The sequence below is a fragment of the Lagopus leucura genome, unplaced genomic scaffold (assembly GCF_019238085.1).
Source record: "Lagopus leucura isolate 7727_CA_CO unplaced genomic scaffold, USGS_WTPT01 Super-Scaffold_100001, whole genome shotgun sequence".
NCBI classification, from domain to species: Eukaryota; Metazoa; Chordata; class Aves; order Galliformes; family Phasianidae; genus Lagopus; species Lagopus leucura.
Window position 1 is genome coordinate 74,184,445 of NW_024962262.1, and position 19,482 is coordinate 74,203,926.

At 41.6% G+C, this 19,482-nt stretch overlaps 2 protein-coding genes across 5 annotated transcripts in view; one reads left to right on the forward strand and one right to left on the reverse strand.

Moving 5' to 3' along the window:
- Window positions 1-805: 805 nt before the first annotated feature.
- On the forward strand, window positions 806-6,110 carry DONSON (DNA replication fork stabilization factor DONSON). Its single transcript, XM_042867288.1, has 10 exons — window positions 806-1,060; window positions 1,152-1,232; window positions 2,177-2,380; window positions 2,770-2,948; window positions 3,464-3,642; window positions 3,743-3,866; window positions 3,980-4,081; window positions 4,564-4,762; window positions 5,389-5,604; window positions 5,757-6,110. The coding sequence occupies exons 1-10, from the start codon at window positions 806-808 to the stop codon at window positions 5,892-5,894; spliced, it is 1,677 nt and encodes a 558-aa protein (XP_042723222.1). The 3' UTR covers window positions 5,895-6,110.
- Window positions 6,111-7,451: 1,341 nt separating this feature from the next.
- Window positions 7,452-19,482, reverse strand: part of SON (SON DNA and RNA binding protein) — a 38,186-nt gene continuing 26,155 nt past the window's right edge. For 2 of the 4 annotated variants that reach the window (XM_042866538.1, XM_042866535.1), the window contains 4 exons: window positions 14,250-14,397; window positions 10,751-10,819; window positions 10,546-10,661; window positions 7,452-10,081 (listed from right to left, as the gene is read on the reverse strand). In XM_042866538.1, the coding sequence (XP_042722472.1) occupies window positions 9,923-10,081; window positions 10,546-10,661; window positions 10,751-10,819; window positions 14,250-14,397 (492 nt within the window). In that variant the 3' untranslated portion in view covers window positions 7,452-9,922. Of the gene's footprint in view, window positions 10,082-10,279; window positions 10,464-10,545; window positions 10,662-10,750; window positions 10,820-14,249; window positions 14,398-15,113; window positions 15,194-19,482 lie in introns of those variants that run through there. The other 2 variants (XM_042866536.1, XM_042866539.1) reach the window with 2 other exon arrangements.

A 19,482-nucleotide genomic window follows, 5' to 3' on the forward strand; every position in this document is an offset into this window, starting at 1 on the left:
AGAGAGGGAACTGCTGTGATTTTTTTTTTAATTTTTTGGGGGGTAGAGGCTGTTGTTTTTTCTCAAAGCATGTTGCTTCCTCCTTGCTTTTAAGATCACACTTGTTTCAGATGTGCTAGCCATAGCTGAAGTTGCCTGTGTTTAGGCTTCCAGCTGGATCAGATCCTGAGATAAATGTCCGTTCATTTAAGGCATTAAGCTGCCCAGTGCTGCTTGCAGTTGGCTGAGATATCTCAGCTTTTTCTAATGTTCTTTAATGCTAGCTGTAGATGTAGATGTACTTGAACAAAATGGTTTAGTGGTTTGTGGTAGCGAGGGTAATGGGAGGATGGTTGGACCAGATGATCTTGTAGGTCCTTTCCAACCTTGTGATTCTATGATTCTATGAGAAGGGTTCATAAGGACCCCTAAGCAACTCTTTCTTTCAAACGTCCATTGACAGATGTAAGCAGTTTTGAGCTGACAGCAAGATGGTGCAGCTCCTGGAGCTGTAAAATAAGCCAAGAAAGGTACACACCCCAGTGCTAGCTGGGTGCCTAGCCGACTGCACAACGCAGCCTGAGGCTTTGCAGCATATCGGGATGAGAGCAGTGCCGGCAGAACTGAGCTCGGCCCAAGCTGAGCTAGCCTGGCTTTCTTGGTTCTGAGGATGCTCCAGCCCGGCTCGCCCTGGTGCCGCGCGCCCCCCAGGGGCCGGAGGAAATGGCGGCCGCCACCACACCTCAGCGCCGCCCAGGGGCGGAGCCCGGTCCCGTTGGCGCCAAGCGGGGACGGCGGCTCCCGCCCTGCCGCTCCGCTCTCAGCCATGGCGGCCGCCGTGCCCGGCTACTCGCCGGGCTTCAAGAAGCCGCCGGCCACGCTGCGGCTGAAGCGCAAGCGGCCGCGGAGAAGCGAGCCCGCTGCCTCGCAGCCCTGCGGCGCAGCCCCGAGGGCCCCCTCGACGTCCGTCCGCCGTAACCCCTTCTCCAGCCTGGACAATGCGCCGCGGCAGCCGGTCTGGCGGCAGCAGGAGCCGGCGCAGCCCGGGCGGGGGCCCGCCTCCACTGTGCCCTTCTGGCAGGTAGAGATCCGCTCTGAGGGGAAGGGGCTCGTGAGATTCCTCTGCAAAAAGCCTGTTTTAACGTTGTCAATCTCACGTTTTTTTCCTTCAGTTTTTAGAGTCTGCAGGAGAAGATAAGCCGGCCCGGAACGTGGAGATCTCAGAGGGAACCGACGTCCTGGCGCTGCCCGAGGTACGGGGCCTCACGTAAGGATTCTGAAACGCCTCTTGCTGCATTGACCTCGGGAAAAGCCCGAGCTGGTTAACTGCTTAAAGAAGGGGACTGGCTCTTCAGTGAGGTCCGATGTGATAGGGCACGGGGAGACGGTTTCAGACTTAAAGAGGGGACGTTTGGACTGGATATAAGGAAGAAGTCTTTTATAGTAAGGGTGGTGAGGCACTGGCACGGGTTTTCCAGAGAGATGGTGGATGCCCCATCCCTAGAGACACTCAAGGTCAGGCTGGACGGGGCTGTGAGCACCTGATGGAGCTGTGGGTGTCCCTGCTCATGACAAAGGAGTTGGACCAGATGGCCTTTAAAGGACCCTTGAAGATCAACTCAAGTCAAAAGATTCTATGATTCTACATACTTAGAATTTGGTGGTACATCTTTAGATGTACTAAAATGTCAGCATTTGAGAAAATTCCCTAAACTGCCTAAATAGGAAAGAGAATAACAGTCCTTGGCAGAGCTTCAGGCTGATGGTGTCAGAGGCTTTTATAGGTTCAGAAACTTAAGCTCAGAGTAACTTAGAACAGAAAAACTTCTCAGACCAAACCATCCTGGAACTCCAACATTTTTTGTTATCCTCTGGGAAGCCTAAGTACGTGCTCCTGATTTAGTGCAAGTAGTTCCTTACAAGGGAGAGACTTGTAGTGTACTGTTAAAGTGAGTTGGACAGAAACTTACAGGAAACAGCAGGTTCGCCTTCTCCTTGTGAAGGCTGTGGAGCTCCACTAGTGCCTTGTAACAGCCACTGTCCTGTCTAGGATCTGCTCTGCCTGCCAGGAGGGGTGTATTGAGCCAGGATGGGAGGAAGCCTGACCATGTGAAAATGTGCATAGGTAGCTGCATCATTGGTTGGTTGGTTTTATTAATTGACTATGGATTAACTGATGCTGTTTCCATTTTTAAAGGATCTTCATTTACCTGTTCCTACCCCTGATGTCCCCCCCTCACCGAGACACGAGTTTCCTGCAGACTGGAGTATCAAAACACGACTTCTGTTTACGTCTTCTCAATCTTTCACTTGGGCAGAGCATTTAAAAGCACAGGAGGAAGCTCAGGGGTTTGTTCAGCATTGCAGAGCAGCAGAAATAAACTTGCCACAGAGTGTACAGGTAATGAAACTTCAGATGGGAGCTGGAAGCTGCTGCTTTATAAGGGGGAATCTTTGCACCTCTCCCTAAATGTACTGGCAGTGAAGATTTGCTTGTTTTGTTCTGGTCTTACTTGTGTAGAGAATAAGACTCATGTAGACAGCTATTTAATTCCATCCACTGCGTACTCAAAAATGTAATCTGTGGCAAACTGGTGACTGAGTGGCTTGTTAATTTCAACTGCAAGCAGTTTCCAGTCACTGCCCATCTTCAGTCTGGCTTAATCACAAACCTGTGATACCATTTTTTAGCACCTAATCCAGTATTATTTTTTTTTTTTAATTCCATCAGTTGTGATTCTGCCTTGAATAAAGTATTTCTGTTCTCCTAAAATACTTTTTGTAATCTAGGAACCAAAACTGTCCACAGAACTGCGTTGTGCCTTTCAGCAGAGCCTTGTTTACTGGCTTCACCCATCACTGTCGTGGCTGCAGCTGTTCCCTCGTATTGGAGCAGACAGAAAGATAGCAGGAAAAGCCTGTCCATGGGCACAGGATGAGGCCTTGCAACAAGCACTGATGAGCGACTGGTAAGGTGGAGCCTAAGTGTAGGTAGTAAGATCAAGATCCTAGGATTTAAATCAGCGTAAGTTCCTTCTGTTTTTATGAGAATATGTTTGATTTATTGGTTGTTTAATTATTTTAGCTGGTATGCACTTAGTTTGAGGATCAGGTTAGGGACTGCCTCTAAGACCAAAGCTACCTTGGTGTGTTTAATGTCCTCCTCTGACCACAGTTGATTTGGATTTCTGTGAATCCTGTTAGTAGGTTGCCTTTGGTGCTCCATGTAAAACTGCACGTTGGATGGCAAGTATGCAAGAAAAGCATAGTACTTGCAAATAGGATGTGCTTCACAGGAGTTCAGAGCAACTTCCTGGATGCTGAGTGCATGTGAAAATCAGACTGATCGCTTATTGTGGTCTCAAGCCTGGCTGGAGCACACATCAGTAACACCCAGCCAAATCCAGCTTGATCCATCAGCAGCAAACAATTTCAATTACAAAATTGGTTTTTTGTTTGTTTTTTTTTTTCCCCTCATTTGCAGGTCTGTCAGCTTTACTTCTCTATACAATCTGCTCAAAGCCAAGCTGTGCCCCTACTTCTATGTGTGCACTTACCAGTTTACTGTCCTGTTCCGTGCAGCTGGTCTGGCGGGAAGTGATGTTATCACAGCAGTGATTTCTCCCACCACCAGAGGTTTAAGGGAAGCCATGAGAAATGAAGGTGAGGTGAAACCAATCTGACTTACATTTTAATAACCAATACATAGCATTTGCTGTGCATTCCAAAACCACTCACTGCTTTCTTTCCTCTTCTCTTCAAGGCATAGAGTTTTCTCTACCTTTGGTAGAAGAAAGTAGAAGCAGAAAACAGAAAAACTCTGAAGGGAATTTGGAAACAGAAGTTGCTCATGACCCTGAAGTGGGTAGAAGCCCTGAGAATGGCGAGTATGTCATAAATCTAAAATGCTGCAGTTCTGAGGCATTTCTGGACTCCTGCACATTTTATTTGAAAAGTTCTGAGCAAGTTTTATCCTCCTAAAAGTGATCCTGTTTCTTAGGGAAGCTGCTTCAAGTGATGATGATGATGATGGTTTCTCTTGGCTTGAGGAGATGGGAGTCCAAGACAAGGTTAAAAAACCAGATGCTGTTTCTATTAAACTGTATCCTTTCTTTTTGTCTCGCCACTTCCTGCAGTGGAAAGCCCTGCAGCTGTTGCCTTTTGGTGAATCCAAGAGGAATGTCCTTCCAACTTCTGAGACTTAGCCCGCACCAGTGCATCATAAGTGGGGGAATCAGGGGAATCCCTTCAAAAGCAGACTACTGCTCTAAACTGAGCTGCTCATGTTTTTATGTTTTGATGCAAGATTCATAGGAAAAGTAGGAGTTGCAAGCTTTGTTTTAATAATTGCTACCTGCCAGCTGTAAGACAGTGGACCTGAAAACATTCTTACTCTCAGCTTTAATAATCAGTCAGGTGTAAGATGCTGCCAAGTAATCGATGTAAGGAATCTGAATGAGCTCAAGGCTTGTTTTTTTTGGAGAAACTGTTTGTTTTAATGATTGGTCAAAGGTAGAGGGGCAGTGGGTTTTGTTTGGAGTTGCTGTGCTGCTTAAGTTTTTCCCTCAACTCTGGTCAATTCAGTCGTAAAGAGAAGCATGAAGTGCAGGTGGATCACAGACCTGAATCCCTCGCAGTGGTGAAAGGAACAAACACGTTCACTTTATTGAACTTCCTGATAAACTGTAAGAGCCTGGTGGCTGTTGCAGGTCCACAGGCAGGGCTTCCTCCCACTCTCTTGTCTCCTGTTGCTTTCCGAGGTGGAACAATGCAGACGCTCAAAGTAAGTAATGCAGCAATCTCTTTTCCTGTAATAAGCGGAAAGCTCTACCTTCTTCTGGTACAGCAGAGTGATTTTTGATGCTAGAGCCTGAATTGGCATTGACTGCAATATGGACTTCCTCCAAAGTCATCTTTACCCACGTAACCTGTGGTGCTGAACTGAAATCCCACTATTTCTACCTATCGTAGTAGCTGTTAAGTAGTTCCCAGATTGTAAAAACGTTCTTAGAAGATTCACCTTTGAATGCTACTGAGATCATACAGGGTCTACTGAGATGATACTTCAACAGGCAATGAGAGCCTCTGACCTGTAACTGTGGGAGGTGGTGGGCACTAACTGTTACGCTCCCTGTGCAGATAGTGCAGTCCTCTGCCACTGGAGAAGCTGCTCATGTGGCACGCAAAGTTCTTCTGCAGATGATTTCCCTAATACTGTAAAATACTCCTGCGTATCACAGTTCTAGGAGCTGGTAGATGCTAAAAACATAATACTCGTATGTACTGAAGTTGATGATATTTTAAAATACTTTGAGCTTTTCACGGGCTTATGGCACTGCAGTATGAAGGTGTATGAACAACCATCTGGATTTGGTTTCAAAATGTAATCCTGCGTGCTGTTGGTTTCAGGCTCGTAGTATGAACGCAAAAGCCAGGGTCCGCCTGGCATACGAAGATATCTTCAGTTTGGAGATCGTAGGCCCTGTCCTGCCTCATTCTCTCCACTTGCTGACCATGCTGCTGCAGTCTGCACAGCAGGGAGCATTTTCTGCAGTGCTGTATACGCATGAACCAACGGCTGTGTTTAACGCTGATCTCCATAATGCGAGCCCTGCCTTAGAGAAGGTAAGTAAACTAGAGAAGACAGCCTTTCCTGTCTCAGAAATGGGCTCATCAGAAAACTAGCTTTTTGGGAGCTCCCCAAAGATACATAAATGAACATTGAAAACTACAGCTATTTCAGACAGAAATGTGTATTACGTGTTTCTCTTCTTCAGGAAACCATAAGTAAAGACCTGCTGAAGTGCGGGCTGCATTCTAAAACTTTGGATCAACTGAGTCAGGTGCCAACACTGGGAAAATCTTCCCTCCGGTTTCTGGAAATGAAGGACTCTGCATATGCCTGGAAGTCTTAGGTACGTGCTGTTTGGAGGAGGTGGAGCACAAAGCTCTCCAGTGTGAAGTTGCTGTGCTTCCTTCAGGCCTGCAGGGCAGCACCCATGCTGTTAGAGGAGCTAAGTAACCTAGTCCAACGTCACAGCCAACTCTTGCACATCACAGCAATAAAAGACCGTGAGGGGTTTTCGGAGGAAACTGAGAAAAAGGCCCTGGACATCTCCTTTTGTATTTTAGAAAGCATTTTTAAAAATAAAATTTTATAAAATGGTCTGCTTTTGATCTGAATTCAGGGTGGAAGGCCTGTATTTTTTTGCACCTATGTGTATATTCTATTCTGAAACACAGAATTGCTGCTACTGCTCAGTGCAGTAATGTGTAGCCACTTCTGAGGGGTGGAATTCTTATCCTATCACCTCTGAGCCCTGCTTACAGCACTAAGCCAGAAGCTTGGCCTAAATCTCAGCACTTTACACCTCTTGGTTGAGGTGTAACTTCAACTGCAAAAACCAGAAATCAGATGGGTACAAACAGTTCCAATTGCATCTGAATCAGATTAAAAGGCTGGGAGCCCCAGAACTGCTGCCATAATCCTCCAACATTGCCATCTTCATTTACTTACTTCAAAATAAGATTTTTAACAGGCAGTTTATACAATGGAGCGTGCACCAGAACAAGTTACAACAACACACTAGGGTTATGACACCTGATGGAAGCAGAAGAAAATGAAAGGCAGCAAGGTGATGTTGCTCTGTTCATAGCAAGAGCCTATGTTCACGTTTAATGTAATCTGTTACGCTACTGCTGCTTTGGAGATGTGTATAATGTCATTTATCACACAGCTATCAGGTGAGCCTCTTCCTGCAGCAAAAAATAGTAGATCTGAAGAGCAGTAAGTAGAATACCATCATGCTTATGCACTCCAGCAAGATTTGTAATTCTGGTATTTTGCACAGAAAAGAATAATACTTGTAGTCACGCAACCTTTATTTTCACTACAGTGGTGTCCTGTTCACCTGACATCATTCTGAAGCAGTGATAGTCTGCTTGATGGACCTAACAACCAGCTCTAAGCAAATCACTGCAGACTGAGGCAGTTACACGAGTATTGTGTAGGTTTACAGTGTTACTGCACAGTAACTACCACGGCACTGGCAGGGTCACAGTACAGAGAAGACCAGGGCATCAGGAAAACCTAGATAGACCTCAAGTCCCTACCTTACAGTACAAAAGGGCAGCTTTAGATCTTTAAATCTAGGGTGTCAGACAACGGGAGAGAAACCAGCACCAATTCTGGCAAGCCTGGCAGTTATTATACTTGACTCTGCTGTTTCTCCATCCCCCTATTTTAAAACTACCACTTAGTTGACTGTCTGGAACTGGTTCTGGTGGCTGCTGGCTCTACGTGCTCAGGCACCACAGGGAAGTCGGAAGCACTATCAGTGAAAGCACTGCTAGGAAAGCAATCCTGCAACAACAAAAACCCAGCAGGCACAGAGATGCCTTCGAGTTCCAGGAGTCCATTCACTTTTGAGACAGCTGAAGTGCCCCATAAATAAACAGGTCCCGAGAGAGTGTTTCCTAGTTACTCTTTTTAATAGGACTACTTGTCTATTCCTGCATGCAAAGGACACTCCAACCAAATTTACAAACTGAACAGAAGGACATCTCCACACTAAATTCATTTATCATTCTAAACAACAGGAATGAAACTAAAACAGAAACCCCGAAGTCAAGAAGTGTCATAATTGAAGTATTACAGATATTAATATTGTAAGTATTGAAAATCAAAGGTTAGATCTACATACAGTACCACGTCTTTTAAGGCGTGAAATCCAGAATTTGCCTGAACAGTTACTTTTGAAATGGAGTCTTCTATGGGACTGAATTCATCTGTTCCTCAAAACATATCTTTCCAATATACACGGAGAATATAAACCCCGAAAGAACAAAATTAACAAAGTACAACAGATTATGTTCCAGATAATGAACAGATCCAAAACCTGTGCTTATATGGACACCACGGACGGAACAGCACGAGCAACACTGCTGATGTTTTAGCTGTATCAGCAGATATTTGAACAGAAGCCTGAATAGGAGCTGCCTCCCACATCCTGAGTTAACAGCTTTGAGTCAGACATCAGAAAGCTGGACTTGCCTAAAATGGATACAATCCCCAGTTCTCCCACAGTCCGTCTTTCCATCGCTGTACCATCTGCTTAGCTTTGTTTCTCAACCTTACAACTTGTTCAGAAAATGAGGCAAGGAGATCTTCAAACAATTTTACACAGAGACTGAAGGTGAGAAGCCAAAGGGAGAAAACTTTAATTAGAGACAACTACGTCCACAAAAAGAAAAAAAGAAGTTGTCATTTCTAGAGTGCTTTGATAGACTAATGAAGGGGTTTATTTTGTGGGTGTGTGGTGGACAACACAGTACTGCTTCTCTGCTGTATGCAAAACGAGACACTGGTACTTGTCCACTGAGGGCAAAGGAAGATACCTTGTTCAGTAACAGCTGAGAGCACACACAAATAATTTACTCTGCGGAGGAAGAGCTACTATTAATTCACCACCTCCAAGATCCTACTGCCATTGCAAAGGTCGTTCACTTTAGGCCTGAGCACAGTCCTACTGCATACAAATTGTAATTTGTTCCTGTTCCCGATGAAGCTCTGGTCAGTTGATGTAATACAAAAAAATCCTCAAAGACTTTTCGGAAATAAGCACCTGAACTACCACAGTAACAAAGTACTGCTGTAATCCCGGCAGTCTGCTCAAAACACAGACAAATCTGGCTAAAGGTGTACAATGCCCTTTCCAATTCAAAGTGCACATAGCTAAAGAACTAATACTTCTTAAATTAAGAGGAAAAAAAAAATAAAAGGAAAAGCTTCCTATATCCTTTCCCTTATCAAACTGCCACAACTCTGGATCAGATTGTCTCCTTGAGGGCAGAGTACCGTTACAGAAAATGCAAGCTCAAGGAGTTCATTTGGTAATAGTCCAAAGCAAGTGAAGTTGCCTAGAACAGATTCTGCAGCTCTAATGGCTGCTGCTACTCTTGTTAAGCGATACGTTTGCACTGTGCGTTTCTTCACAAAGCTCTTTTGGCATAGATTTTAATTACTGCTTACTGACCAGCGATTAAGATTATGAACTTGTGCTGCTTTATTGACCAAGTTGGGTACAACAATTTAAGCATCATTCTATTCCCTCCCTCCCCCCAGTCCAGTTGTAGATTTGTTAGACTTTAAAATTCACATTAACCACAAATCCATACAATCAACATCAGGCAGTGTGTTAATTTGTTTGGAATAGACAACTCCATCATCTCCCTTCTCAGAACATGCAGGGAGAGTCACTTTTACATCTCAAAAGTCTCGCTGGTTCCATTGCTGGACTTTCTGCCATCCCTTTTAAAGCAAGACTTTTGCCTCATCGCGTACGTCCTAGAGGATGAGCTGCATGGCCAGCTGCGGTGCAGCACCGAGTGAAACCCCAAACAAAACTCCAAGAGAAGCGGTGGCGTTAGCACTGTACAACAGGGCTGCTACCACAGCTCCCTCTCTCCCAGGGGTCACAGTACTGGCCCGGTATCTGCCCAGCAGTACACGCCAGCCTCGACTAGACTAAGGTAAGCTGCGTGGTCTTTTACCAGCTTTCACCAGGCAAAAGTGCAAGAGTAGCTTTACCGAGACCAGGGAAAACTGCAGCATAGTACAAAACAGTATGAAAGTGTTAACATTCCATATTGAGGAGAGATCGCATGAGTTTTAAAACAAGGGTTTAGATTACTGATGCCTCCAGAGTCTGTCGTCTGATTTAGTCATTTAAGAAATAATTACATCACTAATGTAAACAATATAAACATACCAAAAACTAAGTATGATTTAAATACATTTTGATGGTACAAAAGAAAAACCTGAAGGTGTCTGTACAGTTTTTACAACGTGGGAATTGCCAATGTATTTACAACATGAAAGGGCAAATACCATTTTTGTGCAGAGTAAAATTATCTGAAATAATGTCAATATAAAAAACAATATCTAGCGGTGTGAGGCACTCCTAAACATGGTGGTATTGACCATGCTTTCCTTTGGTACAAGTCCCATCGCTTGGAGAGCCGCAGTTGCTGCTGTGGCTTTAGCATGCTTCTTATTAAGGCTGGCAAAAGTAGGCCTGTATTCATTTCCATTGACTCTCACCTGTTTGAGACGGATGGAAAAAGGACATGTTAGGAAGTGCCTCACGTCTAGCCTGCAAGAATCACCTCCAGATGGAAATTGTTAACACAAGATAGCACAACAGAAAAAAAACCAAAACAGATCACATTCTAAGATACCTAAAAGTAAAAAAAAAGACCGAGTCTTTTCACTATCTTTACAATTGTATTTGCACCACACCTGCAAACAAGAAGCAAGAATATGATTCCACACAAGTTAATCATTTTAGTAAGCCGTGGAATGGTATCACAGTTCCTTGATGGATTTGCAGATTAATGCGCTGGAGAGACCTGATATGGCTTTCACAGAAACAGGGCTCTGATACTCTAGCACTGAGACACTGCCCAGCATACCCCAGCCACCTCTGGAATACAGAAATATAAAGATGAATTTAATATCACACTTTAATAGACAAGCTAACAGTAAACAAACAAATTCAGACTCACCTTAAAGATGAAGTGTTTGCGATGATCAGGCCCACTATCATCCACCAACACAAACTCAGGTGGTGACCATCTTCTTTTGTTACAGATCTCCATCAATGCAGAAACTGGATGTTTGCCTTAAAGCCAAAATGCATTTGAAATTTCAGTGCTGCTATTCATTTTCAATGAACCTTTTGAGCGTTTCCAAAGATGATCAAAATCTCACCTGAAAGATCCTTCATCACGACATAATGTCCAGATCTCTTTTGTGCCTTCTCTCCCACAGCAACAAGCCCTGGACAAAACATGAAGTTTGTATATGTGAGTCTCACCTTACTTATGAAAATTCAGAAATTGTAAAGCATGACATGTATCAGTGGAGACAAAATATGGTGACATCATACAAATGCTTTCCAGAAGTCTTTCAAACTTCCCTTCCATCCAGCATTTTTTTTCCCTCCATGCTACACACATTCTTATGAGTGCTCCAGTAACATTGTTCACAACCAGCTAGTAGAAGACTTTGGGTAGACTTATGCAAGTCAGAAAACATCTGGTTTTCTGCATCTTCTTTGGAGAAATGCTGAACAAGAGATAAAGATATCTTCTTGTTCGCTATTAACGTGTGTCGTGCAACCCAAAAGCCATCCAATATCTTAACAGTTTGCCCTTAAGCATACTAGGCATGTGAAGTATTTCTGTTTGACTATATAGAGTGTATCTAGCATGTCCTTTTATCACGTGAAACAGTAGTAACACTTCCAACATTGTGCTTTCTTTATTAGGGGTATGTATTTCATGTCCAAGTTCACAGCCTAATTACATTGATTTCAGTCACACTGAAATACGAAGTACCAGATAAACATGCAACTGGGCCCAGCAGGAGTAACAAGTTTCACTGGAAGCCACTGTGAAACACAGAAGCCAAACACTTTTGCTTTTGAAATCTCTCAAGAGCAAAGGATAAAGCATAACAACTGTCAAAAATGTACCAAATACCAATAACTACACCGTACTTACCAAGAGACTCAGGTTTCTTTCCATTCATTTTGCCCTTACCTTAAATACCTGTAACTGAACTAAATATGTGGTGAATGGTGGTTCAAAACTTCTCAAGACTTCATTCCTTCAGTATTACTTTGTTCCTTACCTCTCTTTGTTTCTGTTCCTTGCTTTGGTGAATAAAGACATGGAGATACTGCACTTGTTTCCAGTTCCTTCTGTTCCTTCAGCTTTTTTTTTTTTTTGCTTGCTTACTGGTTTTACTTGAAAAGAAAACCTTCCTCTCCTTATCAGATTTTCATCCCAATATTCATGCAGCTCTTACATGACTTGTCAGGTGGCATTAAGCCACACAGTCTTTTCTGTTTTTTTTTCCCCCCTCCTTACAGAAGCTGATATGAAAAACATCCAAGAAGTTTCCCCCAAACAAAAAACTCTCAGTTCATTCATCTGCATTAATACTGCTTTTCCCTCCCTCCACATCTCGCCCCTGTCACAGTGGATTCTCAGAAAGGCTGCAACAGACTCCAATCAGCTCTGCTATTTGCTGAGAGCTGGTGCACCAAGCTCCTTTAAACAGAGACAATAGCAAATTACTGGATGACAGTAAAGCACAAGAAGGCTTCTGTTTCAATGCTCAATGTTCCATATATTCAAAACAACATATGTATTAAACAGGTAAGAATTAAGCAAAGCCCATCCATCACAAGGATTAGCAGTATTTACAGGTGATCTACCACGTGCCAGAGACTGCTCTCTTTGAGCTCCATCTCACTGCTTCCCCGTGTCACTAAGCAGACACCAAGCTCTCTGTTACAGACTGCCCAGCACAACGCGGATCTGAACCTGCTTCACACCTTGAAATTTCAATTGGAAATTCCACAAGGAAATTTCTATCTGAAACCACACGAAGACCCTGGTGTACGCTTTCTAAGATGAGAAACTTGAGCTGTAACAAAGCTGTGTAGCACTAAAACTGTTTTAATTTATGAAACAGTCACAGGTTGTGCAACAGTACTGCCTCTCTCCTGCGATACGAAACAATGCAAGCGATATAATTAACAGCTAACTCTTCCCTCCTCATCACAAAAATCCACTCTTGCATTATGCAGGCTGCTTTAAAAAAATAACATTCAAATTGACTGTTCTCAATTTCCTCCCTCTGACTGACATTCATAAAACTACACTGAAAGAACTCTTACCAGCATGAGACAGCACCTACAAAGACCAGAGCAACTGAATAACAGCTACAGAAAGAACACTTTTCTGATACTTTCTTGGTAATCACTGTCACCAGAGTATCTTTCCCCCCTTTAAATGGAAAGGTTGCAAAGAAAAATAGCTGAAGAGCAAGTCTGCACATCTCTCACATTAAACTGAAATGTACATTATTATTGTGTCCTGCAATTTCAAACTGTTGCACTTCTGCTTATAAAATCGTAGTATACTGCTAGGTTTTAAGAATTTGAAAAGCAATAGGTCTTTTCCTAACTTAGGATTTCTCCTGTTCTACCTTAATATTCAAACTGAATTATTTCATGTTTTAACCAGTGGTTTGATCAAGTGAGCATGGCTATCTCTGTACTGAGGTCAGCATCTCCAGAAATAAACTTCATGACGTTTGCGCTTTTATGCTTTGTTTTCTTCAATTATGAGCACTGACTGAAGCAGGCACAAATCCATAATTCAAAGCATTTCATGCTTTAATATTAATAGTTGTGATCCATGTAATATGTTAAAGATCTCCCGTTTGAGATTTTTTTTATTTTTTGTTTTCACTGTTTTTAATATTGAGGAGATCAATTACAAGGATGATTTCTGCAGTCAATGTTAATTTGTTTACTTTGATAACACGCATAATTGAATAATTAAACAATAAATTCCATGTATATTATTTGAAGTTTTAAAATTTTCTGTAGGTATTTCAGATGGAAAGCTTTTCATAAACACCTCCTCTGAATACAGAAGTCACACAGAATATGCTGGTAAGATGGCCAACTGTCTAAATCATGGTTAGACAGTTTAAGAAGCAGCTCGCTGCCTGCAAGTCTCTTCCATCAGATGAGACAAGTGCAACAGTTTTCCACCTGTGGCCATGGACTTTATAAAGGAGAGGAAATAATGGACATTACAAAGGAGGAGAAATAATAAATGAAAGCAAGCAAGGAAACATCACTGCAGTTGAGCAGAGGTAGCTGTAACACGATCAAACTAGGAAATGGAAAAGTAGTTGAATCCAATGGCTAAGAAAGTAAACAACCCATTTAGAAGAGCTAAAAATCTGTGCGACACTCTCTTCATGTCAGGACTTCAGCTGTCACCACAGCTTAAAGACAATCAAGCATTCCACCTTCTACCCTGCCCCATTTCTGCTTCCGCCACTTTCTCTAGGCCAACCTCAGAGGCTTTTCATCCATTCATTTCCCTGTCCTTGCCTTTTCTGTATTTCCAACTGAAGTGTATCTCCAGTTTAAGAACCACAGAGAAGCACTTTTTCAAGTGGAAGGCAAAGGTTAAGGGAAGTCAATGAACTTCTTGAAGAGTTCACCAGCATAAGGACAAAAGTACCTACAAAAGTAATCCAGGCCCTGAAAAACTAGACATCGTTCTGTACATTTCTGCAGGGAAGCTGTACCTAGAAGCTTAATATTTCAAGCTATTTTGCCTACCTTCCAAAGAAGCATAAGTTTACACTGTCATAAAACACTTAAGGAAGTGCTTACCTTTTCGATCAGTCTTAAAGTCAACCATAATAGGCTCGACGCTGCCTTCTTTGTTTTTTCCAAGCCCTTCTCCTTCTCTCCAGCCCATTTTTCTCATCAGCTGAGCTCCCATTCCTCCAGTTACAGGGGCTGCTCTTAAGAACTGATCCTATCCAGAAAAAGAGAAGTAAGACAAATCCTAAAGTTAGGACTGGGCTTTTAAAAAACAAGCGGGAGCTTCCAAAAACGTTTCTAACAACCTTTCACAGACTCAATTCAGAAAAATACACCTTAGCTTTATATACAGCTGTATAAACCAGAATTCACGCAGACACACAATACACAAATCAGTATTTTCCAAAAAGAACAACTTAAGAAAATCCTAACGCAATCCAAAAGTGCCAAGTGACCCATTTCCGACGTATGCACTTAATAAAACAATAACCGTTCAGTTTTAAACACACTACTTTGGTTCCAATGCATCTCTTCTCATCTTGTGAATGGAGGCAGTGTTTAACTGTTTAACTGGCAACAGTCGTGCCAAGTGTACCTATTTATTGAACAAAATACAAGCACATTTAGTAATGACATACAAATAGTATTTACATGTATTTTAAATATTAAAAAATCCCCCGTTTTATTATACAGAAGTTGCACATTCAAGTTCTACTCTGAAAATCCACATGACACAGATACAGGTTTTTCTTCCCTCTTTTTTTAAAGGCAAAAAGGTGCTTAGCCACACAGCTTAGCAGCAGCAGTCGTCACATTCTTTCAAATCAAAATTAATACAATAGTTGTTAACTGTCGAAAGCTTATCAACAGAAATTTTAAAAATCTGTTTTGATGTAAAGAACTTTAAAAACTCCTTAAATGTTTACGTACCTAGGCCTCGATGGCCGCAGTGTTGTGAATAGTAGGGCTGGCATTGACCGTGGCAAGAAGGCAGCTACAAGGATTTGACCCTGAAACAAGTTTCCATATAGAGGGGTGAAAGTTCACAGGTTATTCTGTGAACTATCATCTCTCTTCTGCCCCACCCGCTGACCCAAGTAAGTAAGTCAATCATTTCCATCACAGCAAAAAACTGCTTGGCTTAAAATATACAAGTTTACACACTGGCACTGATAAGTCCATCAGGTATTTCTCATAGTAGGTTAGAGGATACAATGTCTAATATTTTTGTAGAGTTTTCACTTACTTTCAAAGCAAATTCATAGAACCTTTTTATTTTTTTTTTTTCCCCTTTAATTTTGAGTTGTGCTTGCAAAAGTAAGAATTTCTAAGATTTGGACAATAACTGATTGAGTTCCTTGGTTTCAATTTGTATGTAAACAAAAACAGAAGTCTTACTTTTGCAGAGACCAAGGATAATATATTTTGAAGGGGATTAACTGTCCATTATTTGCAACTGACACACACTCACGATGCATGTGTGAAATCCCCACGATCCAATGGTGGTAGCAAGTTTAAAAAAATAAAAAAGACTAATTCCTGAAGATTGTGGTAAGACTTCTCCGAATATTCACCTATTGAACAGTGAAGTAAACTCCTATTGATCATGCAACTGGATGCTGCGTTTAATATCAAGGTGCTCCGGTGGAAGAGGAAAGAGGTTAAGCTCACCTCTCCCATGAAATTACTTTTTTGACTGGTGCAGACCATGCAGTGTGTGTGCACAGAGACAATCGTTCCTTTGATACAGACTGCCTCAAGCTATACGCCTAGAATAGCTTTTACTTACTTCCTTTTTCATCCTCCCCACTCTTTTCCAGGAACCTCTCATAAGAAAAGGGCAACCATGCCGAGAATGATACAAACCCCAGTCAATGTCACCCTGGGTTCCGATTCCTCTTTTGTACCTGCTTTGCAATAATAGAATTTACAATATGAACATCTGTTTCATTACCACCAGTGTGTATTCAGTTCACAAGTGAAAGAGTGCAATTTCCCAATGAGGCTGCTCTAGCTTTCCCAGCACACCTTCCAAGGCACTAACCTGGGGCTTGGAGGTGGTGTACAAAGAAAAAGGAAAACAACATAGTGCTCCTCAGAGTCAAAAATTAAATCCCTGAGCTCCTATGTTAGGAATTATCAGAGATCGAATAAATTCCAAACACTGGAAATACCCAGAGTTTTAAATTCTAAAATGCAGTTCATTAAAAAATAATAATTTTTTTTTTAAAAAAACCCTCTAAAAAACAAAACCACACCTGGCCTAGTGTTCCCACCTGATAATTTAAGTAGGAATTTTTACATATGCTGATTCTTTAACATGCACAGCATAACTGAAACAACAATTAGAAATGATTAAGTTTTGTTTCATTACAGAAGAGTCGTAGTTGTGCATCATGTTGCTGGGTTGAACAAGGTAATTCTAAACTCAATATGAAGGGAGCAAGAAGAAGCCTACTTTGATTCAGGTTACTGATCTAACAGAGAAGGCTGTCAGCTGGGAAAAAACGTCTTCAAAAATTTATCTTTCAAATAATAAATATGAATCTCTAATGCCACCTGTACAGTTATATTCCATGTACATCTTTTCTTTCTCACTGTTTAGTACTGACATACTCACTCCATGGTTTAATGGAGTATGAGTAATGGCATTTGAAAACGTAAATATACTAGAATGTTAATAGAAGTAGAGAAATAAGATCTTCTCAGTTTTAAAACTGAAAAGATTTGTCCCACAGATACCTGACAGTGTGGTACCTCTCCAGCTCCATCCCAGAAGGAGGATATGAAGTTGAATAGCAGTCAGTACAACTAACCCCAAGTTTTGAAGTACTTGGTACTGTTGTCAGAATGAAATAATCATTCAGAAAATAACTACAATCTTTTTAATCCCAATTTTAGTAGAGCAGCATGAAAATATGTCATTTTTTCATATTTTGATCTCTAAACTCCATGAAGTCAGACAAATAAAGCACACTTCAATTCCGCCAGCAGATGGAGACAACTAATAAGCCAAATTCTTGTGTTGCTAGCTTTTCTTTAAAAAGCAGGCTAAGCAGTAAAACCTGATCATTTCAGAATTTTTTCAGTAATTGTCAGTAAAAACTGCCTCTTTTTTAACTACCTTAGGGCAATATACTGGGGAGAGGGAGAAAAATCAACATTACCAGCAAAATAAACCACGAAAGTTTGAATTACCTTGTAAGGCCTTTAAAATAAAATAAAAAGAAAGGTAAAAAATGATTTTACAGCTTTTTGATGAAAGACACTATGAGTTGGACAGTCACCATTATTTGACTGCAACACCTGTCTTTGAAAAAAACATTACATACAGCACTGAATGGAATAATCTATAAAACAGCACTTGCAAAGCTCAAAATATTAAAGCCACAATTACCTGAGAGATCTTGATGAACATTATCGACTGCTGCTGTTTAAAAAGAAAATATCCTTCTCACAAAGCTGACACGGCACTAAAGCCCAAGCTCTCTGCCAGAAGGCAGGTTTCTCTGAGCAATTCTTTATTAAACAAAATACAACACAGCCTTACAGGCTCTTAGTTGAATCGTTTCAGCTGTAGCTCATGAGATGTCTGTGAGATTACTCTAAGAATGACTCCACAGAACTTACGAGTGCAGTACAACTATACTTGGTGAAACTTGCAGCGTAGCTGAGGTTTCCATGACACTGTGACACTTTCAACAGCAGCCACATTCCTTCCCTGACACAAGAGGGAGATGTGGCTCTGGGCAGCCTGGTCTAGTTGGCAACCCCATACATAGCAGGGGAGTTGAAACTAGGTATCATTGTGGTCCTTTTAACCCAGGCCATTCTGTGATTCTATGGTATGTTCTTGAAGAATTCCTACAAATGCCTTGCAAAGACTACACTCACCATCGGTCTTAGAAATCCTCTTCACAGCTTCTGCATACAAGGAATAAAAACCCATCTGCGGTTGACTGAATAAAGGTTTTTCTCTGACTGAGTGCAGAGGAAGCCAGTCCAGTGTAACCAACACATGGTCTGCCTTGCCATCTGGCCTTCAATTCCAAATAAAGCTCACTATGTCATGCAAGGCACTAAACATCAACGTTCTGATAGACTGCCTTGCTAGAAGGAGAGCTTGGCAAGACACATGCCAGTCCTTGCGTGTGAATGATAATAACAAGATTTAGTTTTAACTCTATTGGTCGTGTTTTATTTGCCTGCAGTGACTAGACTACGAAATAAGGGAATAAAGGATTTGACTTCTCAGAACTTGGGATGCAAAACACAGCATTCTAGCAGCCACTATGAAACTGTGCGGCATGCCTTAGCACAACCAAATGAAACAAATCCCAAGCATTACACTGTGCATGTAAAATGTTATAAAAACCTCCTTTTGGAGGGCAAATTTAGGGTATTAGAATTATATAGCTGGTAAACCCAGAAACAAGGGGTGACTGGAAAAGTCTGAACAAGCAGACCTCAAGAGAACTTGCCTGGAAAAATTCTGACCACTTCCACTAGTTTGTCATCAGCACTGTGTATTTGTAATTAATAAATAAACTAATAAATAAATAGTAAAAAAAAAACAAAAAGCAACCCCTGAAACAAGTTGTATTTGTGAACTGATTACACCAATGGTGATGAACTGAAACAGAAATCACTTTTCAGAAGAGAAGATAATACTGTTTATAACTGTTTGATGATACGAGAAACCTAACGATATATTACTCCTTTATGAATACTGCTCAATAAACACCACGAATTAGTGCGTAACTTAAACAAACCAACCTTACTTCTAATTGGTGTGTCTCTCCTTCAAATGTGTCACATTAACCATTTCAATAACTAAGGCCCTCAACATTTTGTTGAGGTAAAACTGAAATGTGCAGACATTTTTGTTTGAGTACATATTACCTCTGCAGCGTCATTTTTAAAAGAAGTAACAATAAAAAGAATAGAAAAAGAAAGACGCTGATACCCAGGAAATGCAAAGCGACAAAAGCACTCTTCAAACAAGTTCCCTAAGTACTTCAGCTTTACTCCCCTCCTGACACTGCCCTTATGTTTTGTTACAGCTACCTCATCTAGTCATTATCTCTATGAAGCACAGTGTCTGCACACGCAGATAGATCTTCTACGGGTATTGATAGACAAACACCTAGCTGGCATGGGCTCTGTCTCTTCTGAACGTGTCCATGAGTCCTCTCATAGCAAGTGCTTATGGCTATCTCCTAAGAAAAATGCCTTCAGTAAGCCACATGTTTAGTCAGAAATGTGCATTAATTTATACTTGCCACATAACTGAAGAAAT